The following is a 19,264-nucleotide window of genomic DNA, read 5'->3' as shown; positions in this document are numbered from 1 at the left end:
ACCCCATGCACTGCTGCTAAAGGATGCACTCCCACTCCGTGGCAGCTCCCAAAACCATCTGACACGCCAGCAGCAATTATTTCCCTTCACTTGAATGCATTCCCTGTATAGTGAGAGTTGGAATAATGCTCTGCACACACCTGTATTTGTGCTGTTAAACGAGCAGCAAGGTAGAGAGTTGAACACCTCAGTACCTGTTCAAACTGTGGCTTTTTTTATTCCCAGCGCTATTTGCCACACATTTAAGAGGTGGCAGCAACGTGCTGGAACAGTAAAGCTGAAAACACCAGACAGCAGCTTGGTGGCACACTGTAAAGTGAAGACAGCAATTTGACTGATAGCTTTAAACGCTGGTAGCTGTGCTGTGTGATGAGCAGCTCCCGCGCTGCACATTTCCAGGTGATGGCCTCTGAAACGCCCAGGGGGATTCCAGCTCCATTAACTTTGACACTCACAAGAAGAGACAAGCTGGAGGCTGCTCAGCTGCCCTTCTGCCTCCCAGCCCCAGAACACAAAGATAAATGTATCAACCAAAGAGGAAGGCTTTTGCTGATATAGAGATACCGCAAGGTTTTTTTAATACCACTTTTCAATGGCTTCATCTCCATGCTTTGCTGCTGTTACAGCACAGTTAGTGATACACTGTGCTGTACAAAGTCACAAGCAAGTGTGGCAGGACAGAGACACAGAAAGCACCACGTGTTTGTTGAATCATTGAGGACTTGAGCTCAGGAAAATCAGTTTTTCCTATATGCTGCTTGTAAGAGAAGGGAGAAAAGGAGCATCCTGTACTGAAGGGTCGGGGAGAGACATTTGAAATGAGCTTCCAAAGCTGGCTAACATTCAGGAGCATGACACTGAAGTTACGGGTTGTCTTTAGAAACCATATCACTCCTCCAAAACGTGCAGCAAATAGTTCTGACTGACAGTGCCTGAACTCTACAGGGATCTCCTTTGGTTTGCTTTTGGTGCAGAAAGTTTAATGGCATTTATTTTCCATCCTCTTGGTCTGTATAAAGCTAAGTAATCCACAACCCTCAGAGAGGGTCCTGTGACTGTAAAAGCAAAACCTCTGCTGACAACACTCACTGCAGAGCCAGGCATTGGTCTGATCACCCCTCCTCAAGCTGTTCCCCTTCACCAGCAGGACTGAGGAGATACCACTGGGGATAAATTGGCTGAAGTCTGCTAGGAGCAAGGGCCTCTTGCAGCTCCGCTGTCCCCAGGGCTCATGAAGATGCTCTGAGCAGGAGAACAGGGCACAAAGGAAAAGGAACAGGTGATCAGAGAGTGCTCTGATCCTTTCTATTCATAGTTAAACTTGGTCAAGCAAGAGCTACTGAAGCAATCCTACCTTTCAGCAAACATCTGACCCCCCTGTTCTTGGCCTTTGCAACAGTGACGCACATGTGTGAGATGATCCCAAGGAGATTATCTCCCTGCTGAGGGAGGCACTCAGAGATGCAGCTCTTCCTTTCTCTTCATATTGGTTACGCAACTGAATTCAAGACATGCTTTCTGGTTTGTCTGGGCCAATCCCAGCTTGTGTTTCTACAGCGTGAATATGCATTTGTGGGACTCCTGACTGTGTTCTCCACAGCCATATTCCTGGCAGAGGTTATAAAAACCACTTGTGCAGTTAAAGTAACAGTCTCACACATGCTACATCATCTTCAGAGGCAACTCATTCCTCAGAAGAGATACCTCAAAATCTACAAACAGCTCAGGTCATGCACTCTTAATTTCAGAGCATGCTTAGACACGACTCGCAATCAAGCAGTGACTGTCCTCTCTGTGCTCATCTCCATTTGCTCTTTCAGCAAGTGTCTAATGCTGGTTCACTGATTATTTTTGAGCTGGCTCACTTCCTAATGTGGTTTCTGTGTGCTCCAGCAAGCGTGTTGGCGTGCTGCGGGGGCAAGGAGGGGCGGAGGGGGAGCAGGGAGCTGTCAGGTTGGCTCTGCAGCTGCAGACACGTTGGAATCAGAGTGTGCCACTGAAAACAAAATAAATCTTTCCATAAATTTCAGAAGTGTGGGTTTTTTTTTTTATATAGCCTGCAATTCAGTAAGCAAATGCCAAAGAATTAGCAACCCCTGAGTAAGCATTGCTATTTGTCAAAATAATAATTTCTCATCATCTTGCATTACTCATGGGAGTGGAGCCTGGGGAGTTCATGGTGGGAAGATTCCATCGCTGCAGTGGAGCCGTGAATGATCTGATAGGTGACACTGCAGGGCCGCAAGTGGGATGTGGGCATGCCATGGGTTGTAGGGGTCCTACACAGCCTTATGAGATCATGTGGTTCCAGACTTGCAGTGGTTCTTTGGTTTTTTTCTCCAGGCTGCTATTATTTAAGCTCTCTCCATTCTAAAAGACCGGGGAAGAGTTCTGACTGAGATTATTAGTGATACTACTTGCTGTATGAAACTGGGGATTAAAATCAATTTAATTAACCTGAATGAAACAATCTTTTGCACATGGATCAGTTGCGGGAAAGGTGTCAGAACAGGCAGAGGAGTTTAAACAGACTGACCTGTACCTGTGAGAGCAAGGTAAGTATGAGAATTTCTCTGTGGCACCTACAGAAGATTCTTTAATCTACTTAACCTGTTTCAGGGACAACAACGCAGCAATGCACGGCTAGGGCTGGGACTGTGCAGCCAGGCAGGCGAAAGCATGCTCTGGTGTTTCCATATTCCACTGGAAGTGAAAGCAGCCCAGGATTTGGAGAAAGCAAGCTGTGTACGCTGCTGTTCCTCCTGCAGCGCTGAGGATTTGGATCCTGCAGCTGCCTTCACCAACACATGGCTCGAATCCTGTGTCTCAGCACTACCTCCCATCAGCGGGCCTATGCACAGCTGCACACAGAACAGTCAGGAACTCTAAAAGTTGCTTCAACTGCCTCCAAGGCTTGTTTTTGCATAGTTTATATATATACAGATGTAGGGGTATACATACATGAGTAGATCTATATACACATGCATATATATACACATGTGTATATATATCCCTACATGTCATGTGTAAGTCATATATAAGATATAAATATGTCATATCTATGCTACATATAAATACATATCCATAAAGGTGTGAATGTATGTATGAAACGTTCTCTAATAAGATGTAATAAAATTAATAATCAAATCTACACACAGGTATGAGGTAATTAAGCACAACTGGACATCAGGCAGCTTCAGGATACCCAGCCTGCTGCAGGCAACACAACTCAATCCAGAGCGGGCAGGGCTCGAGCAGGAGACCCAAAGGGTCGGATGAGACCCAAAGGGTCGGATGGCTGCCGGCGATGTCCTCCCCGGCGGCCGGTCAGGGAACGGAGGCGAAAGGTATGCAACGCAAGGCAAAGCGCGCTGGAGCTTGAGGGCCCAGGCCCAGCCCCGTTCCGCCCCGGCCGGGAGGAGCCTGCGCGAGTGCCGGGTTCCGCCTCTGGCGACGGCGGTGCCGGGGTCCGGCCGGGCCGGGCCCGGCCATGAGGCTGACGCGGGCGGCCGTGCTGGCTCGGACCAAGGCCGTTGCACTTGATGGTGTCCGCCGCCTTAACTGCTGGTGGGCGCCGGAGGGGAACGGCCCGGGGCATGCGGGCCCGGCGGGAGGATGGGCGGGCGCTGGACCTGGGCCTGGCCCTGGGCCTGGAGAGGGGGTGCGGGCAGGGCTGGGGTTAGGGGCACGGGCAGAGCTGGGAGCGGGGAACACATGGAGGGCTGTGTCAGAGGAGCTTTGATGGATGCAGACCCGGCGTAGGGGCAGCAGGCGGGCGGCTGGGTCCTGCCGTGCTCCCTGTAACCCCCTGCTCTCTTCCCGCAGGGGCAGCCGCTTGACGGATGTAAGTACTGCGTGCCAGCTCCCATCCTGCCGGGAAGAGCCAACGAGGACGAGGCACCGCGGCTCCACGCTGCTGTCGTGGAGCCCCAGCCAGTGCCCATCAGGCTGGCCTTAGCCTGGGCCGGCAGCCGCGGCGGGGATGGGGTTAACAGGGCTCTGAGGAAGGCACCAGCCCGGGTTTGGGCTAGCTTGCTGCCAGTGGGCTGCAGTGATTTTCACTATTGATTAGCATCTCAAAATAACCCAAACAAATCAAAATCAAAAAGCCCATGCAGGGATGCTGTTGTTTCCAGGGAGCACTTGGAACCAATTCCTCACCAAGGCCCTGCATGGACCCTTGGACACCCTGAGCCCTGTCTTGTCTGTTTGGGACTTTGGATGACGTACTCTTGTTAGAGGGCTGTCTGGGGTAAGAGGGATCCTTCCCTGTATGTGGTGGCTGGAAGCCTGTGCAGAGTTGCTGGAGCAGAAAAGCAACATGATGCTGGCTGGTGTCTGTGCTTCCACTCTTGGGCAGTGAGGGTGGAGGAGCTGCTGACTCTGCAGTGATTGTCACAGCAGATCTCTCTGGTGGTATTAAGTTAGGCTGAAGCAAACCTAAATTCCTGTGCTTGCTTTTATCTTGTTTGTCTGTGATTTAAATTGCCTTTTTCTCTTTTCTGGAAGTGCCAACTTGCTGTTTCTGTCTCTTCCTGCCCCAGATATCAATATGCCGGGATTTGCCCAACATCGAGGTGATCACGTTCAGGTGACTGTTGGACTGCCAGTTTTGGAGAGGGCAGAGGAAACCACCTTAACATGGGGCTGTGACCTGGCCAGTGGTTTCTTACCACCTTTCTGTGGCTATGTGAGCTGCATGGCTCTTCATGCCCGATTTCTCAAGTGGCAGAGATGCAGAAATGATTATTATTTTGCTGGGTTCTCTGCACCCTTCCCTTTGCTACTCAAGAAAATAGTCCCTGTTTTGAGAAGTGTTGAAACCTGTTAGAATTGTTGCTTCCTAAGTCCCATTCTATAGTTTGGGTGGGGATCTTCTGGGCCTCTCTATGGGGCCAGTTTGCAGAATGCTTGTTGAAATGTTTCGTGGACCTCACAGAGCCTGTAATTTCTGTAAGACTCCCCCTAACAACACATCCATCTTTCCCCTGTCCCGGGCACCCCACAACAGCCAATGCTGTCTGTAAATCTGAGATCTTTAGCTTCGGGAATCTTACATAGGTTCTCCTTCAGTGAGTCTGAGGAACTGCTGCAGGAAAGGATGCAAATGTGACAGGCAGGCGTTTGGGGAAAGCAGAGGCTGTCACTTGCGGTAGAGAGGAGTGGCTGCTTATTTATTTATTTCTTCTGTTGAAAAGATTAAATGCTATAAGCTGTGGGTTGCTTGACGTCCCTTGCCATGATGTGCCACGGTGTGGAGTTGTGGGAAGGGGGGCTGGAAAGCTGCTGTGCTACAGGGGCTGTGCTCTCATCTGAACAGTACAGTGAGGGAGGGATGAGCTTACTGGTCTCTGATCCTGTGCTGTCTCTTCAGTGTGAATGGCATCTCAGATCTCGAGCCGCTGAATCAGTGCCAGAATCTGACTGAACTCTATCTGAGGAAGAACAACATTGCAAGCCTAAATGAGCTCTTCTACCTCAAAAACCTGCCCCGGCTGAGGGTCCTGTGGCTGTCTGAAAATCCCTGCTGTGGGACAGACCCCCACCGCTACCGAATGACGGTGCTTCGTAACCTACCCAGCCTGCAGAAGCTTGATAACCAAGGTGGGTAGACAGGTAAACAGCCCCAAGCCATGGGCAGGGTGAATGGGAAACCAGCCAGTGACATGTTGGTTCCTCTCTTTAAGGTGTCCTTTGACTCTTCCTTGAGTCAGGATGCATTGAAGGTTGAGTGTCTGCTCTGCGAGATCCACTGTTTCTAAGCTGGTTTCTGCCTTTCCTGCAGTGCTAGAGTTAACACTAGTGGGACCGAGAGTGCCTCATTGTAGCTTAGATAGTACCACTAATTACTGGTTTATAGAGCTCTCTCCTTAGCTGTGGCAAAACAAAGATTCTGTAATTCATGCTGGCATAAAAAAGAAGCTTTTCTGTCTGGTAGCTGTAGTGCTGTGGCTTTTGGAGCTTTTTCCAGAGACAAGAAGTAGCAAAGCATATTTGCAGCCCTCCTTGATACCTTTCTCACTTTGATAGACTGGTGATGGCTGCCATCATTCTCCTGTTGGGTTTTACTGTAGGAGGAGGATAAAAGCAGAAGGCCAGTGCAAAGGATGATTTTTGGGCCAAACCTCTGCAGTGTATCTCTGCAGCAGTAGTACCTGCCCCGTTAGAGATGCTGCCTTCCTGAGCTGTTGGAGTTCATTGCCGCAGGCTTTTGTTTTGGCTTTTGCAGCTGTCACAGAGGAAGAACTGTCCCAGGCCCTGGTTGATGGCGAGGAGATCACGGCCCCACCAACAAGGAGGAATGTGGGGAATGGCTGCCCAGAGTCCACTGAATCCAGTGCTGCTGAATCCACCACAGAGACCGAGAGTGAACTGCTGAACTTCAGTTTGGAAGAGACAAAGTGAGGGCTTGCTTGTGAGCTGTTAGGATGTCTGGGCTGAACTCATGTAGTGTGAAAGGAGGCTGGCAGCCAAACCTGATACTTCATGGGCCAGGCCTGCAGCTGGTGCAGATTCCCACTGTTCCACTTATGGTGCTGGAGCTGTGCTGGTTTAATAGCATTTGTGGGTTTTATGACTGGGTGGATGGCACTTCATGTGGGAGTTTTACTTGGGATGTTGGTTTGTAGGCAGTGGTGGCGTGAGAATAGATGCACCTCCAGTCCTTCAGCTACATGCTTCATTCATGGTTGCCATGATTAGAAAGGACTGGCCTGGCAGAGTAAGGTTCTCCCAGCTGGTCATAACATTTGCTCTTCCTCCCCTTCTTCAGCAAAATCCGAGAGGAGCTTGGTATGAAGCCTGTTCCCAAGGATAAATTTTCCTCCTTTTCACCTCAAGAGACAGACTGTAACCGCAAGAAGAGAGTGAGTATCTTCTAAAGACCAGATTGCTTTTTGTTGCCTGCAGTTCTGGGCCAAACCATCTAAGAATGATGTTAAGGTACTCGAATGCTTCTAGAGGAGGGCAACAAAACTAGTGGCAGGGCTGGAAGGAATGTCCTGTAGGGAGTGGCTGAGGACTTTGGTTTTATCTAGTTTGGAGAAAAAAACTGGCTGAGGGGCAACTCCGTTGCTCTCTACAGCTTCCTGAGGAGGTGAAGTCGAGAGGGAGGTGCTGACATCTTCTCCTTGGGATCCAGTGATAGGACATGTGGGAATCATCATAGAATCATGAATGGTTTGGGTTGGAAGGAACTTTAAATCTTATCTAGTTCCAACCCTCCTGTCATGGGCAGGGACACCTTCCATTAGAGCAGGTTGCTCCAAGCCCTGTCCAGCCTGGCCTTGAACACTGCCAGGGATGAGGCATAAGAAATAAGAAGAAATAAGAAAAATCAAAGTAGTCTAAATGTTATTTTACTGGCTTCTGTAAGTGTATGCTAATTTACTTCCGCTGAAGCTCTCTCCTTACTCAAAGGTCTACAGGAGATAAACTGCTCACAGCTTACCCACCACAAAGCTCAACAGCATTACCAAGAGTTTGCTACAAGTCTTGCTCCACGTGTACAGTGCTGCTGAATGATGTGTGAGGGTTGGGCTGGGGACCTTCAAAGGTTTCTTCCAGCTCGTGCTTTTATGAGTCTACCAGCTCTTTATTCCTCAGATCAGAGGGTTCCTGTCCTTTCCCATCCTACATTCGATCATGCTGGAGAGAGAGAGGGTGGTGGCTCATGAATGCGCCTTTCCTTACAGAAGGCAGTTGGGAGGGTGGCCAGAAGCCAGAGGCATGTGGGCAGTCTGCAGGACTGGGTGGATGGGTTTGTCCTGCATTCCAGTTAGCCTCCTCACATGCAGTCTCTGCCCCTGTCTGCCCCAAGGGCTTGGTTGTCCTGTCCTTGTAGCTGCAGGTGGCTGTTGCAAACTGGCGGTGGTGGAGTTCCTAGAAAGAGCAGCGTTTTAAAAATCAAGTGTGCTTTTCTGGGCTTGGTGTTAATATGCTTGTATAAAGTAGTGGCTGTCTCATTCCAACAGAACAATGTCCTGAATGCCATCCTACTACTCACAAAGGAACTGGATGCAGAGGGTCTGGAAATCATCCATCAGACAGTGGGGAGGAGGCTCCAGGCCATTCGGAAGAAGGAGCTGCAGGAGGAGTGACGGTGCCCATTACAAACCTCCCTGGAGAACCAGCCAGACCTGCAGCACCGTTCTGCTCGCACATGCCTGGCTGCAGCCAAAGCCTCGGTGTTTTGCTCTGTGCTTTCCCTGTGGAGGGGCTGGACTGGGGTGCTGCTGGCTGCCCCTGTAGCTCCTGACAACGCCCCTGGCTGTGCACTTCACACTGGGGCTGGCAGCGCCTGAGCCGGCTGTCGGGAGCTTTCCTGCTTGTGTAGCAGGCTCTGTTAACATTTGTATCTCATGTTGCTGGGGCTGTTTGATGGGAGCTGCAGGCAAATCAGCAAAGCAGAAGTGAGCAGGGCTGCAGTGAGTGATGCTGCTGTGCTGTGCGATCGAAGGGGGAAGGCAAAGCCTGCTGACAGCCAGAAAGGTCACTCGCTGCTTGTTGGTGGCTCCCTGTCAGACTGGTCCTTGGCCAGCCTCTGTGTGTAGCACACTCTGAAGGCAGTTCTACTGCAGAGATTTGGTTTTGTGAAGTCTGCTGGGGAGACGCTGTCTGAAGTGATCACCAAGAACTGTCTGGTGCAGATGGTGAAGGTCAATGTTGAATTCTTTATCTTCAACTCTTGACTTCTGGTCCTCATTAGCAATGTGCAGCATCTGACTTGGCCGGTCAGGCAGCCCAAAGAAAAGCTGATGCAGCCTCAGTGAAACAGCAGTTACACTCTCCCAGATCCTGAATGCTCGGCTCTGCTCTCACCCCCTCATGCCCCTGCAGGCATTAGAGCAGCTTAAGGAAGCAACATCAGAGTAAAAAGCCCCTGGGCATTTTGCAGTTAGGAGGAAACAAACCAGGTGTTACTGTCCGGCTTGCACAGGTGTCAGGAGTTGGTGTTTCTTCTTTAACTGAAAAAGCTGCATTTACTAAGATTTTATAGAGCTCCTAAACACAAACTGAAATGTTGTGACATACCAAATAAAACCAATTACCCCTCTAGGATGCGTCACTTGTGGCTGGGGTTCAGCAAACATAGTGAGAACAACTGACTCTGGGCATTGCTCCATTACGTCTGGTTCATGGCTTGCATTGTTATCCCTGTGGAGCAGGAAGGGGGGCTGTGGGCCCCTGTGCCTTCCCGCTTCACTGAACCTGGGAAATGGCTCACCAGCCTCTGGTGTGGGTTAGTAGCACACCGGACTGCTGCAGGGCTGCTTTTCAAAGGCACTGTGGTATTTGGGAACCTTCTTGCAGCCACATGGAGCGCAGGAAGCAAAGGAGATGGTGAGTAAAGCTCACTTGCTTGTGCAGAGGTGCAAAGGGATCGTAATGGCTCCTGAAACATAGAATGTGAACCCTGTGTGCTGCTCAGCTGTGGACCATGGTGCTGTGCTGGGGGACGTGGTGTTTTCCATGTCCCCACTCTCCCTGTTTGTCATGTTGCCAGAAAGGAAGGAATGCTCGTCCTGGGGGATGATGACAGCCCTGTGTCTACAATACTGCTGACATTGGTGGGAGGGGGCACAGTTTGACCCTCATCACTTGGGTGAGGATTGCTGAGGCATTTAACTCCTCAGATGATTTAGTTCTTGCCTTCTGCGTCAAACCCAGCTCCATTTAAATGGCCAGTGTGATTTATACTATACCAGACTTCCCTTGACAGCCAGGGCCCAGGAGACTTACCCGTCAATCTTGCTTGCATCTTGCCCTTGTGCTGAGGGCAAGCCCTTTCCCAGGCTGTCTTGGTGGCAGTAGTTGTGCCTGTCCAAGTTGGGGGGAACAGGAGAGCTGCTCTTTGGGCATGCCAGACCCCCCCCCACACCTCAGCTTTGCTGGAAGGAGAGTGATCAAAGTGTCATCTGTCATGGGGGCTCCTTGCTGTGAGGGTGGCAAATGGAGCAATCGCCATGGCCTGAGGCTGCTTTGGCACAGTTCCTTCCTGCTCCACTGGAGAAGCTGGGCTGTTAATCCCTGACAGCACGACTGTCCCTGAGCTCTCACAGCTTACGTGCTGCACTCTTCACACTTGGCGACTGTGGGTGCTCCCGCTGCCAGGAGAGCTGCCCTTGATGCTCCCAAACACTCCTTGCAGGATGACCCTGCAGCATCCCGCTCGCTCTTGGCACAGCCCCGGGGGAGCTTGGCCCCTTCAGCTCATGCCTTTTCACCCCAGGGACCTGGCAGCCTGCCCTTCGCTGAAAGATGCTCGTGCCTTTTTGTCCTGCCTTCTCTATGGGGAGAGTGGGAACCTGGGCCTGGGCTGGATGTGCTGGGGAGCTTGGGTGCACAGTCACTATGTCCCCTCCTGCTTGTCCTGGTAGGGCACGGGGTGGTTGCTCCCCACAGGATGGGAGAACTGTGCTTGCCTGTCTCCCCCCAGGAGTTTGGCAGTGCAGGCTTTTATGTTTTGGGGTGGAAATGAGGTGTTAAGGCTGCGGTGACCCTTGTCCATGTGGGGATACCCCTTCCCCATTCACACTCTAAACCTGGCTGTGGTGTCACGCCAGCCCATCCACGGCCCTGCCAAGAGCTTTTTGGCATGACTTGCTTTCACCCACACCTTTTGTCTCAGCAGGGATATCTAGCGGTGAGGGCAGATGTTTCCCTGTGGTGGAAAACACCAGCAGCTGCAGGTACAGCCTGAACGTGTGCTGAAACTGCCCTCGGGGACTCTTGGACGTTGAGGCAGGCGAGTGGGACCACTGAAGCTTCTTCAAAAGTGCACACAGGATGGTGCGATAGGATAAGGGGTAAGGGGTTTAAACTAAAACGGGAAATTCAGGTTAGATATAAGGAAGAAGTTCTTTACTGTGAGGGTGGTGAAGCACTGGCACAGGTTGTCCAAAGAAGTGGTAAATGCTCCATCCCTGGCAGTGTTCATGGCCTGGTTGGACAGAGCCCTGGGTGGCATGGTGTAGTGTGAGGCGTCCCTGCCCAATGCAGGGGGGTTGTAACTGGAAGATCTTAAGGTCCTTTCCAACCTAAACCATTCTATGATTCTATTTCCCACTCACCGGTGCTGGCAGGAACAGCCAGGTCTCTGCCTGGGGTCCCCAGAGCAGATACTCACCCAGGAACAGCAGTGATGCTGCCTCCATCACCAAGGCCTGCTAATTCTCTGTGTGCCCAGCTCTGGCAGGGAAGATACAGTAATTACGATCTTCCTCCAGAGCCTAAAACAAGTAATGGGGCCAGCTAAGGGAAAAGCACTGAAATCGGGGGGAGAAGTCATCGCCTGGAGACAACTCCATGGGGAGGAAAATATAACTGCATGTTCAACCCAAAAGACTGGGAAGCGTCCTGGTGCTGGCCATGTCCCAGGGGCTGGAGCCATAGCCAAAAGCCCTGGGAGGAAAGCGGCCTGGGAATGAGGCTACATGTGTCCATCTGGCATTAGCTGAGCTGAGCACTGCACGCGGGAGCCGGCACGCTTGGCAGCCGCCCTGGGAAACTGCCTTAACAAACAAACATAGCGCCTCCATAAATCACTTCTGCGCTTTCTGTGAAGGTGGGAACCAAAACAAAGGAGAAGCAATTTTCCTCCAGGATTGCGAAGTCTGCCTGCAGAGGGATGCTGACGTCCAGCTCTCCCAGGCTTTGAGGATGCATGAAGAAGGGAAGCCTCACGGCCCAGTGTTATTCCACAGCAAACCATCTGGCTTCATTCACCCCATCCTAACCACAGGTATCCCCCCACAATAATCACTCTCCAGCAAGGCAGGTTTGGCTCCAGCAGGTTTTATCTCTAGAGGAAGAGAGCAGCACCACGAATGGTACAAGATTTGGGGAGTGAGATGACGGGCACAGCACTCAGGGCCGCACGGTGATGGTCGCAGCCAAGCATCATGCAAGGTGGCCGGGAAAAAGGGGCTTGCCAGGACCAGTGCTCTGTGCTGAGCCCCCGAGACACCCCACAGGCCAAACACCACTGGAGGATGGAGCTTTACCAGGGCCCTTGGGGTAGCTGAAAGCGCCTGGGAACAGCCCCTACCCACTCCGAGATCTCACCACATCCTCCTTGGCTCTCCTGCACACAGGACAGGTGACTAACAGCAGCAGTTGGCTCAGGCGGTCAAGCCGCTAAATAAGGAATCAAGATACCCCATCGTTAAATAACAGGAATAAACTATTAAGGGAAGACAAAGGGTCTGGGCTCTGCAGCAGGGCTCTAGCAACGTCTCTTCTCTGCACCTGCACAGGAACCAGACCCCTGGACCAGCATTTTGGGGCAGGATTGTGCTGGTTTGGGAGCTGCGACCAGGCTCTGCCTGCTTTAAGGGGTTGATGGCAAAGCTACAGGGCTACTGAGAACAGGGGACCTGGTGCTCCCCGAGCAGCATGTGGGGATTGAGATGACACAGGGCAGGCGGCTATGGCTTGGGCTGGTGGGATCAGAAGCCCTTCTCAATGCTGAGAGTGCGGCGGGTGACGTGCTCCATGGTTCCCGAGATGTACTCGGTCAGACTGATCTGGTAGTTGGCGAGCATCTTCAGCATCAGCCGCAGGTTCAGCCACCACTGCTCCTGGGGCAGCCTGTGCCTGCACAGGGGGAGACACAGCTCTAGTGTGGCCTCAGGGACAACCCAGGAGAGGTTCTCCCCCTGGGACCTGGCGAACCGCTGGGGCACAGGGATGGGGACTTACTCAAAATCAGTGACTTTCTTGAGCTCGGTCACAGGGCTGAAGGCCACCACCTTCTTCCTGAGCCCGATCACACAGGCAGACTCTGCTGAGTTGGCAAACGTGCGCCCTGGGAGGGAGACGGATGCTGCCAACCATGGCCACCTCACCAGGGCCCAGTTGCCCAGTGCCACCAGCATCCACCCACCCCACCACAGGACCCCCAGTCTTCGGCTCACCCTTGCTGTAGGCCTCTTGCAGCTTCTCCGACATCCACAGCACTGCCTTCACTCCCAGCTTGGTCCCATAGTTCCGGTCAAAGGGGGTTGGTGCTCCCCCCTGGGGACAAACAAATGGCAATGATAAACCCACCCAGCTCTTGGGGACAGCATGTGTTGCCCCATCCCCTGTACCTGCTGGAGGTGGCCCAGAACGTTAATCCTGCAGTCAAAGATGCCTTTGCCCTCAGAGGAGTAGAGATTGTAGAGGAACTCGGTAGTGTAGTGTTCATGGCACTTCTCATTGCTGGGGGAACAGAGGGAAAGGATTGGAGGGCATCCCTCCATGCTTCCCTGAGCATCTTTTTTGCTGCTCCAGCTCATCTTCCCAGCAGGACTCTGGGGCAGGGGTGGGGACAGCGGCAGAGGCATATCCCACTGCAAGACTGTCCCCCAGCTGAGTGCCCACCCCACCAAATCTCACTGCACAGAAGGACCCTCTCTGGCCACAGGAAGGGCTCAGCTCCAGCCTCTATCCGTTCCACAGGGCTGGGTTTTTCAGTTAGCATCCCCGGGGGTTCCCAACTCACCGCAGCACCAGCCCTCTCTGTATATCTGTCTTCATTTTGTCAGTCAAGTGTTCCACGTTTGCCTGCAAGATGAACACAGCCATCCTGGGTCCCTCTGGTTCTCTTGTTTGGACCTAAGTGCTACTAACATCGACCCAGCAGCTTCACAGGGGTTGGCCATGTTCTCCCACATTGTGCCCTGTCCCAGAGCCCTCCCTTTCCAAGTTTTCCTTCTTATTTTACCCAAATGATACTGCCAGAAAGCAGGTCCTGCCCTGCTCACCTTCAGATCATGGATGGTGAAGGGATCTTCATAGACATAGGCAGCATCGGCACCCACCGCAATGCCGGTGACAGTGGACAGGTACCCACAGTAGCCCCCCATTGTCTCCACGATGAAGACACGGCGCTTGGTGCCTGAGGCCGACTGCTTGATGCGGTCACAGCTCTGTGCCAGGAGAAGTGGGGGTCACACAAGGAACACTCACCTTTGCTGCCTGGGATGGGAGCCTGGTTCATTCTCAATGTGCCATCCCAAAACATGATGTGATCTGCTGGAGCAGGACAGCTCCGGGAGCTGCTCCCTGCCCTGTCCCTCACCTCCATGGCTGCATTGACAGCCGTGTCTGAGCCCAGGCTGAAGTCAGTGCCAGGCACGTTGTTGCTGATGGTGGCAGGGATGACACACATGACGATGCAGAGCTCCTTGTACTGCCCGCGGGCCTCCACCAGCTGCAGCACCCCCTCGTAGGCCTGCAAGCAGCCCAGAGCTGGGGATGTGCCAGCCCTTAGGCCGGATCCACATCCCAAAAGGGATGCCCTGGACTCCCTGCACCACGTGGGATGCTGACAGCCCACCCCAGCCCCCTCTGAAACAGAGTTGAGGATTCCCCCCGCACCTCGAACCCCCCGATGACCAGCAGCCCCTGGATGTTGAATTTCCGCACGTTCTCCACGATCTTTTCCATGCAGGTCTTGGGCAGTGTCCTGGGGGAAACGGAGGAGAGACCGTGAGGTTAGGACAGGGGTACCCCCTCCCGTATTGCCCTCTGGGGCTGCACTTACCGCTTGGTGCCCAGCATGGACCCACCACGTCCCAGCCAGCCTGCCACGTCGTGCCAGCCCACCTCACGGATCTGAAAGCAGCAGAGTTCAGTTGCGGGGTAAAACACCCTGTAACTCCCTCCAAGCCCAAACCCATTCCTCTGGGCAATCTGTGGCACCCATGCTCAGCATCCCACTCACCTGCCCCTTGGACAAGCCCTCGAAGCCATCGCTCACCACGTAGACGGTGTGTCCCTGGCAGATGCCGATTCGCACGGCCGACCTGACGGCAGCGTTCATGCCGGCAGCGGGGGCACCCACGTTCAGGATGGCCAGGCTGAAGGGGCTCTGTGGGGACAGCGATGGGGATGGCACATCGGTGCGTGTCCCCCAAGGTGGGGACAGTGACCACTGACGCTCTCTGTCCCTCCTCACCTTCTCCTGCGCTGGCTTCTGGTGCGCCAGCAGCTTGTAGATGTTCCAGTTGTTCTCAAAGCTCCTGCAAGAATAAGGCAGCGTGGCCCTGAGGGGCATCTAGACCCAGAGAAAGGAGGGGGGATGCCCTCCCAGTGGCAGGAGTCAATGGTTTCCCCCCAAGAGAGAATCCCCCATCGCAGCACACCCTTTTGGCCATCCCATAGGGAGGTCTCGCACCATCCCAATCCCTGCTCACCTCCCACGCAGCTGGATGGCCTCATCAAACCTCTTCTCATCCATGGCCTTCTGCACATCCTTAGTCTTTGGGGGTATAAGAGAACAGCACCATGAGACCCCTGCTTGCAGGGAAGGGGAGCAGGACCCGCACCCAGCAGGCTGGCATGCCTCATCCTCCTGGTACTCACCACCTGGACGCACTCCATGAGCGGCAGCCGCACCGACTGGTTCCCCGAGAGGCTCACCACGCAGGCCGGCGTGTCCGGCGTGGCCTCCAGCAGTGCCATCACTGCCTCCATCCCCATCTTGCTGCTCTGCAAAGGGAAAGGGGCACCCGGTGCCCTGTGACATCAGGGCCGCCCTATGCCAGCTGGCTGGGATGCTCCCACAGGCTTGGAAACTGCGTGGCTGCTTGCACAGCTGATTTACAGCCAGGGAGCTGCTGGTTTTATTTAAAAACCCATGGAATTTGAAGCAAATGAGGGAAAATGGGCACATTGTTCTGCAGTGCTGAGCCTGTGGGGACCATCTGAGTCTCATCCCAAGCTGGCAAGTCCTTTGCAATGGGTAGAGGGAAAGCAGGAACAGGGTTCCCCCAGCTGCCTTCTCCTTTCTGCAGGATGACCCCCCCCATATCAACCCTCACCCGGGACCTACCAGCACACGGTCAAAGGCTGATGGAGTCCCGCCACGCTGCACGTGGCCAAGGACGGTGACCCGTGTGTCGAAACCCAAGCGCTGCACCACCAGCTGCAGAGAAGAGAAGAGGTCACACAGGAACCCACTGGTCACTGCAGGTGCCGGAGCGGGTGCAGGAGCAGTCACTTACATCCTTCACGTAGTTGGAGGAGATTGGTTTGCCATTGCGGTCGATGGCACCCTCAGCAATGATGATGATGTTGAGCCGTGAGCCCCTGCTGCGTGTCTGGTGTGGGGAGGAAATCAGCCACCGTGGTTAGCCAAAAATCACCGGCAACCAAGTCCCAGCACCCTTCCACCCTCCCCACACTGGCTGCTGCCAGGGGGTGGCTCATGGTCTGGGTGCCCAAGCCCCAGGGCAGCACTGCCCCTGGCACATGAGGGCTGGATTTGCACTCAGCTGAGTGCCCTGTTTCACAGGGACAATGGTGGGAGCTCCCGAAGCTTCGCAGGGGTTGGCCACTGGCCAGAGGGCTCAGCCCAGATCCCTGTGGGGACTCTCCAGAGAGAAAAGTGGGATGTGACCATAGGAAGCCCCCTTCTCACCTCCCCAAGCCTCTCACACATGAGGTCCTCCCAGCCATCCTCTGGAGGGGATTCAGGGATGAAGAGCCAGTCTGCGCCTGAGGCCAAGCCAGACACCAGTGCCAGGTACCTGCGGGGACACGGTGGTGGCAGCATCAGCCCCAAGACGCAGCATCTCATCCCATCCCATCGATCCCTTCCCCACCTTACCCGCAGTGGCGGCCCATCACCTCCAGCACAAACGTCCGCTGGTGGCTGCAAGAATACAGGTAGGAGGAGATGGAGAGTGGATGTGATGCCAAGGATGGTCCAGAGTCCAGCCCCCAGCCCACTCACCTCTGTGCCGTGGTGGTGATGGCGTCGATCACCTCCATGATGCGGTGCAGGGCCGAGTCGGTGCCAATGGTCATGTCGGTGCCGCAGAAATCGTTGTCGATGGAGCCCACCAGCCCCACGATGTTCAGGCGGCAGTTCTTGCGTGCCACCTCCTCACTGATCTGCCCTGCAGGGGGGGATGGCCGCGCCACCAGTTATTATAGGGCACTCCCATTCCCTGCCCCAGTGTTGGGCTGGATTCTGCAGAGCAGTGGAGGAGCCCAGCCCTCCCTGGGTCTCATAGAATGGACTAAATCAGAAAAGACCTTTAAGATCATCAAGTCCAACCAGTACCCCAGGACTGCCAAGACCATCACTAAACCCTATGGTGGTGCTGTATCGTGGTGGTAGGCTAGAACCTCTGGACCTCAACACCCCTCGAATGCTTTCACTCTACCCACCCAGGGTTTTGGGAGGGGGTTCACCCACCGTCTCGGACCAACTCCTCCAGCAGCCCACCCCACTCGGAGCGGAAGATGTCGGCGCCTGTGAGGCTGCCATCCCCACCGATGACGCAGAGGTTGGTGATGCTGTGCTCCACCAAGTTACGGGCAGCCCGCAGCCGGCCCGCACGCGTGGTGAAGGCTTTGCAGCGGGCACTGCCAATCACCGTCCCACCCTGCAGAGAGAAAGGGGGAACACAGCCCATCGTACAGGTTTGGGGTGGGATTTGGGGGTCCCATACCCTACTGCTGATCCTCACCAGCTGGATGATGTTGGAGACGCTGAGCCAGTTGGCTTGCTTGATGTTGTCTCCCCCCTCCACCAGCCCCTCGTAGCCCTGTGGAGAAGCAGGGGGTGGAGGTGAGGGGTATCCTGGCACATGGGGGGAAGCTCCCCCCGACTTGTGATGGGGAGTGGGTGTGTACCCCAACCTCATAGATGAGGAAGACCTTGGCTCCCACATATATCCCCATGCGGGTGACGGCGCGGACGGCAGCGTTCATCCCTGGAAAGGCAAGATATGAACCAGGATGGCCTTGAGGGACCCTGTGCCCCAGAGGGTACCAGATCACAGCGATGACCCTGAGGTGCCCCCTTGAGGAGCGGGGGCCATGCGGGCAGAGACCGGGGAAACTCAGTACACGGGTGAGAGCTGCAGATGAGCAACTGCCTGCGAGCGAGGTGCATTACAAACACTGGCTGTGGGGGGACGGACCCCACCGTCGGGCTTGCCCTTGGAAGATGCTCCCGCCGGGGTGATGGGGACAGGGAAGCGCCACGGGTGGGATGCACCGCGCGGGAAACACGGCAGGAATGTGCGTGCGTGTGTCCGTGTCCGTGTCCGTGTCCCTGCTGCGCCCGCCCCGGGCGTCCGGGGAGGAGCTGCGCTCCCCGAGGCCCCGAGGACTCCGGCCCCGCCGCGCCTGCGACGGCCAGGGCGGACACGGCCACGGCCACGCAATCCCGAAGGGGTGAACTCACAGGGGCCGATGTCCCCGCTTCCCCCAAGGCGGGCCCCACCTTGCGCGTCGCCGCCGCTGGTGAGGACGGCGATGGCCATGCCGGCCCCGGCCATCCGCAGCCGCTCCAGCTCCGCCGCCGCCATCGCTGCGCTCCCGGCACCGGCGCCGCCGGACACGCCCCCGATAACGGACACGCCCCCGACGGTTAGGCCACGCCCCCGGCTGTTAGGCCACGCCCCCCGCGCCACGCCGCAACGTGCGGTGGCGGAGCGCGGCGTTTTAGCGCTCATCTCGTACCGTTTGAACGCTAAACCGCGGCTCCTACAAACACCCGGCACACGGAGCCAGCACAGCCGGGCGCTTCTCGGTCCCGACCCCCCCGTGAGGGGTACGCAGGGATGCTGCATCCTTAGAACCGCGTCCTTCCAAGGATAAGCGGGGGTCATGTCGCATCAGCGGTTGCCGGGAGCACCGGTGCCGGACGTACGTACCAGGCCCCCCACGGGTGCAGCATGTGAGGCTGCTCCCCTCCGTCCTTCCCTTCTCCTTCTGAAGTGGTCCCCAGCCGCTGTGTTTCCCCGCCGGCATCGCACATTCAAAGGGCAATGGGTTTAAAAGAAAACGAGGGAGATTCAGGTTAGTTGTAAGGAAGAAGTTCTTTCCTGTGAGGGTGCTGAGGCGCTGGCACAGGGTGCCCAGAGAAGCTGTGGCTGCCCCGTCCCTGGCAGTGCTCAAGGCCAGGCTGGACAGGGATTGGAGCAACCTGCTCTAGTGGAAGATGTCCCTGCCCATGGCAGGGGTTCGGAACAAGATGATATTAAAGTCCCTTCCAACCCAAACCATTCTGTGATTCTATGATTCATGGGGTTCCTGCCCAAGGGATCCCTGGAGCTCATCCTCAAGGGATGGGGAAACTGAGGCAGGCGCTGGCTGCTCACTCCCCTGTGAGCTCAGAGCTTTAGTGCATGTCCGGCAGGGAAGGGGTGCCGGTGGCTCGGACTAAGGAAATGGGAGAGACCTGGCCGGACTCCCACTCTCCTCCTCCCACAGCCCCACCTCCCCGTCCTGCTTAACTCCCCGCCAGGCCACCCGTGGG

General features: G+C 54.9%; 2 protein-coding genes across 4 annotated transcripts; one reads left to right on the top strand and one right to left on the bottom strand.

The window, feature by feature from the left end:
- The first annotated feature begins 3,482 nt into the window (after positions 1-3,482).
- Positions 3,483-9,147, top strand: CFAP410 (cilia and flagella associated protein 410). Its single transcript, XM_080623444.1, has 7 exons — positions 3,483-3,567; positions 3,826-3,844; positions 4,545-4,591; positions 5,375-5,604; positions 6,230-6,401; positions 6,773-6,866; positions 7,974-9,147. Exons 1-7 carry the CDS (start codon positions 3,491-3,493, stop codon positions 8,097-8,099), a joined length of 765 nt encoding a protein of 254 aa, XP_080479570.1. The 5' UTR covers positions 3,483-3,490; the 3' UTR covers positions 8,100-9,147.
- A 2,289-nt stretch (positions 9,148-11,436) lies between these two features.
- PFKL (phosphofructokinase, liver type) lies at positions 11,437-18,985 on the bottom strand. Of its 3 annotated transcripts, XM_080623964.1 has the most exons (22): positions 18,227-18,985; positions 17,638-17,711; positions 17,466-17,543; positions 17,192-17,381; positions 16,724-16,889; positions 16,598-16,642; positions 16,409-16,517; positions 15,993-16,088; positions 15,821-15,913; positions 15,352-15,477; positions 15,183-15,247; positions 14,945-15,008; positions 14,711-14,857; positions 14,531-14,601; positions 14,365-14,452; positions 14,066-14,218; positions 13,749-13,913; positions 13,487-13,548; positions 13,092-13,203; positions 12,918-13,017; positions 12,703-12,808; positions 11,437-12,597 (listed from the first exon to the last, which is right to left on the bottom strand). In XM_080623964.1, the coding sequence occupies exons 1-22, from the start codon at positions 18,612-18,614 to the stop codon at positions 12,450-12,452; spliced, it is 2,646 nt and encodes an 881-aa protein (XP_080480090.1). In that variant the 5' UTR covers positions 18,615-18,985; the 3' UTR covers positions 11,437-12,449. The 3 variants fall into 3 exon arrangements, 2 of the variants coding, with proteins under 2 accessions (XP_080480090.1, XP_080480091.1); XR_013957458.1 differs by lacking the exons at positions 11,437-12,597; positions 12,703-12,808; positions 12,918-13,017 and having other exon boundaries at positions 13,138-13,203; positions 14,066-14,235; XM_080623965.1 differs by lacking the exons at positions 11,437-12,597; positions 12,703-12,808; positions 12,918-13,017 and having other exon boundaries at positions 13,062-13,548; positions 14,066-14,235.
- Positions 18,986-19,264: the final 279 nt, after the last annotated feature.

The sequence above is a fragment of the Psittacula echo genome, assembly GCF_963264785.1.
Source record: "Psittacula echo genome assembly, chromosome: 7".
In the NCBI taxonomy this organism is placed as follows: Eukaryota; Metazoa; Chordata; class Aves; order Psittaciformes; family Psittacidae; genus Psittacula; species Psittacula echo.
Note: the sequence above shows the minus strand (reverse complement) of the source record. Positions and strands in the feature narration are given on the sequence as shown.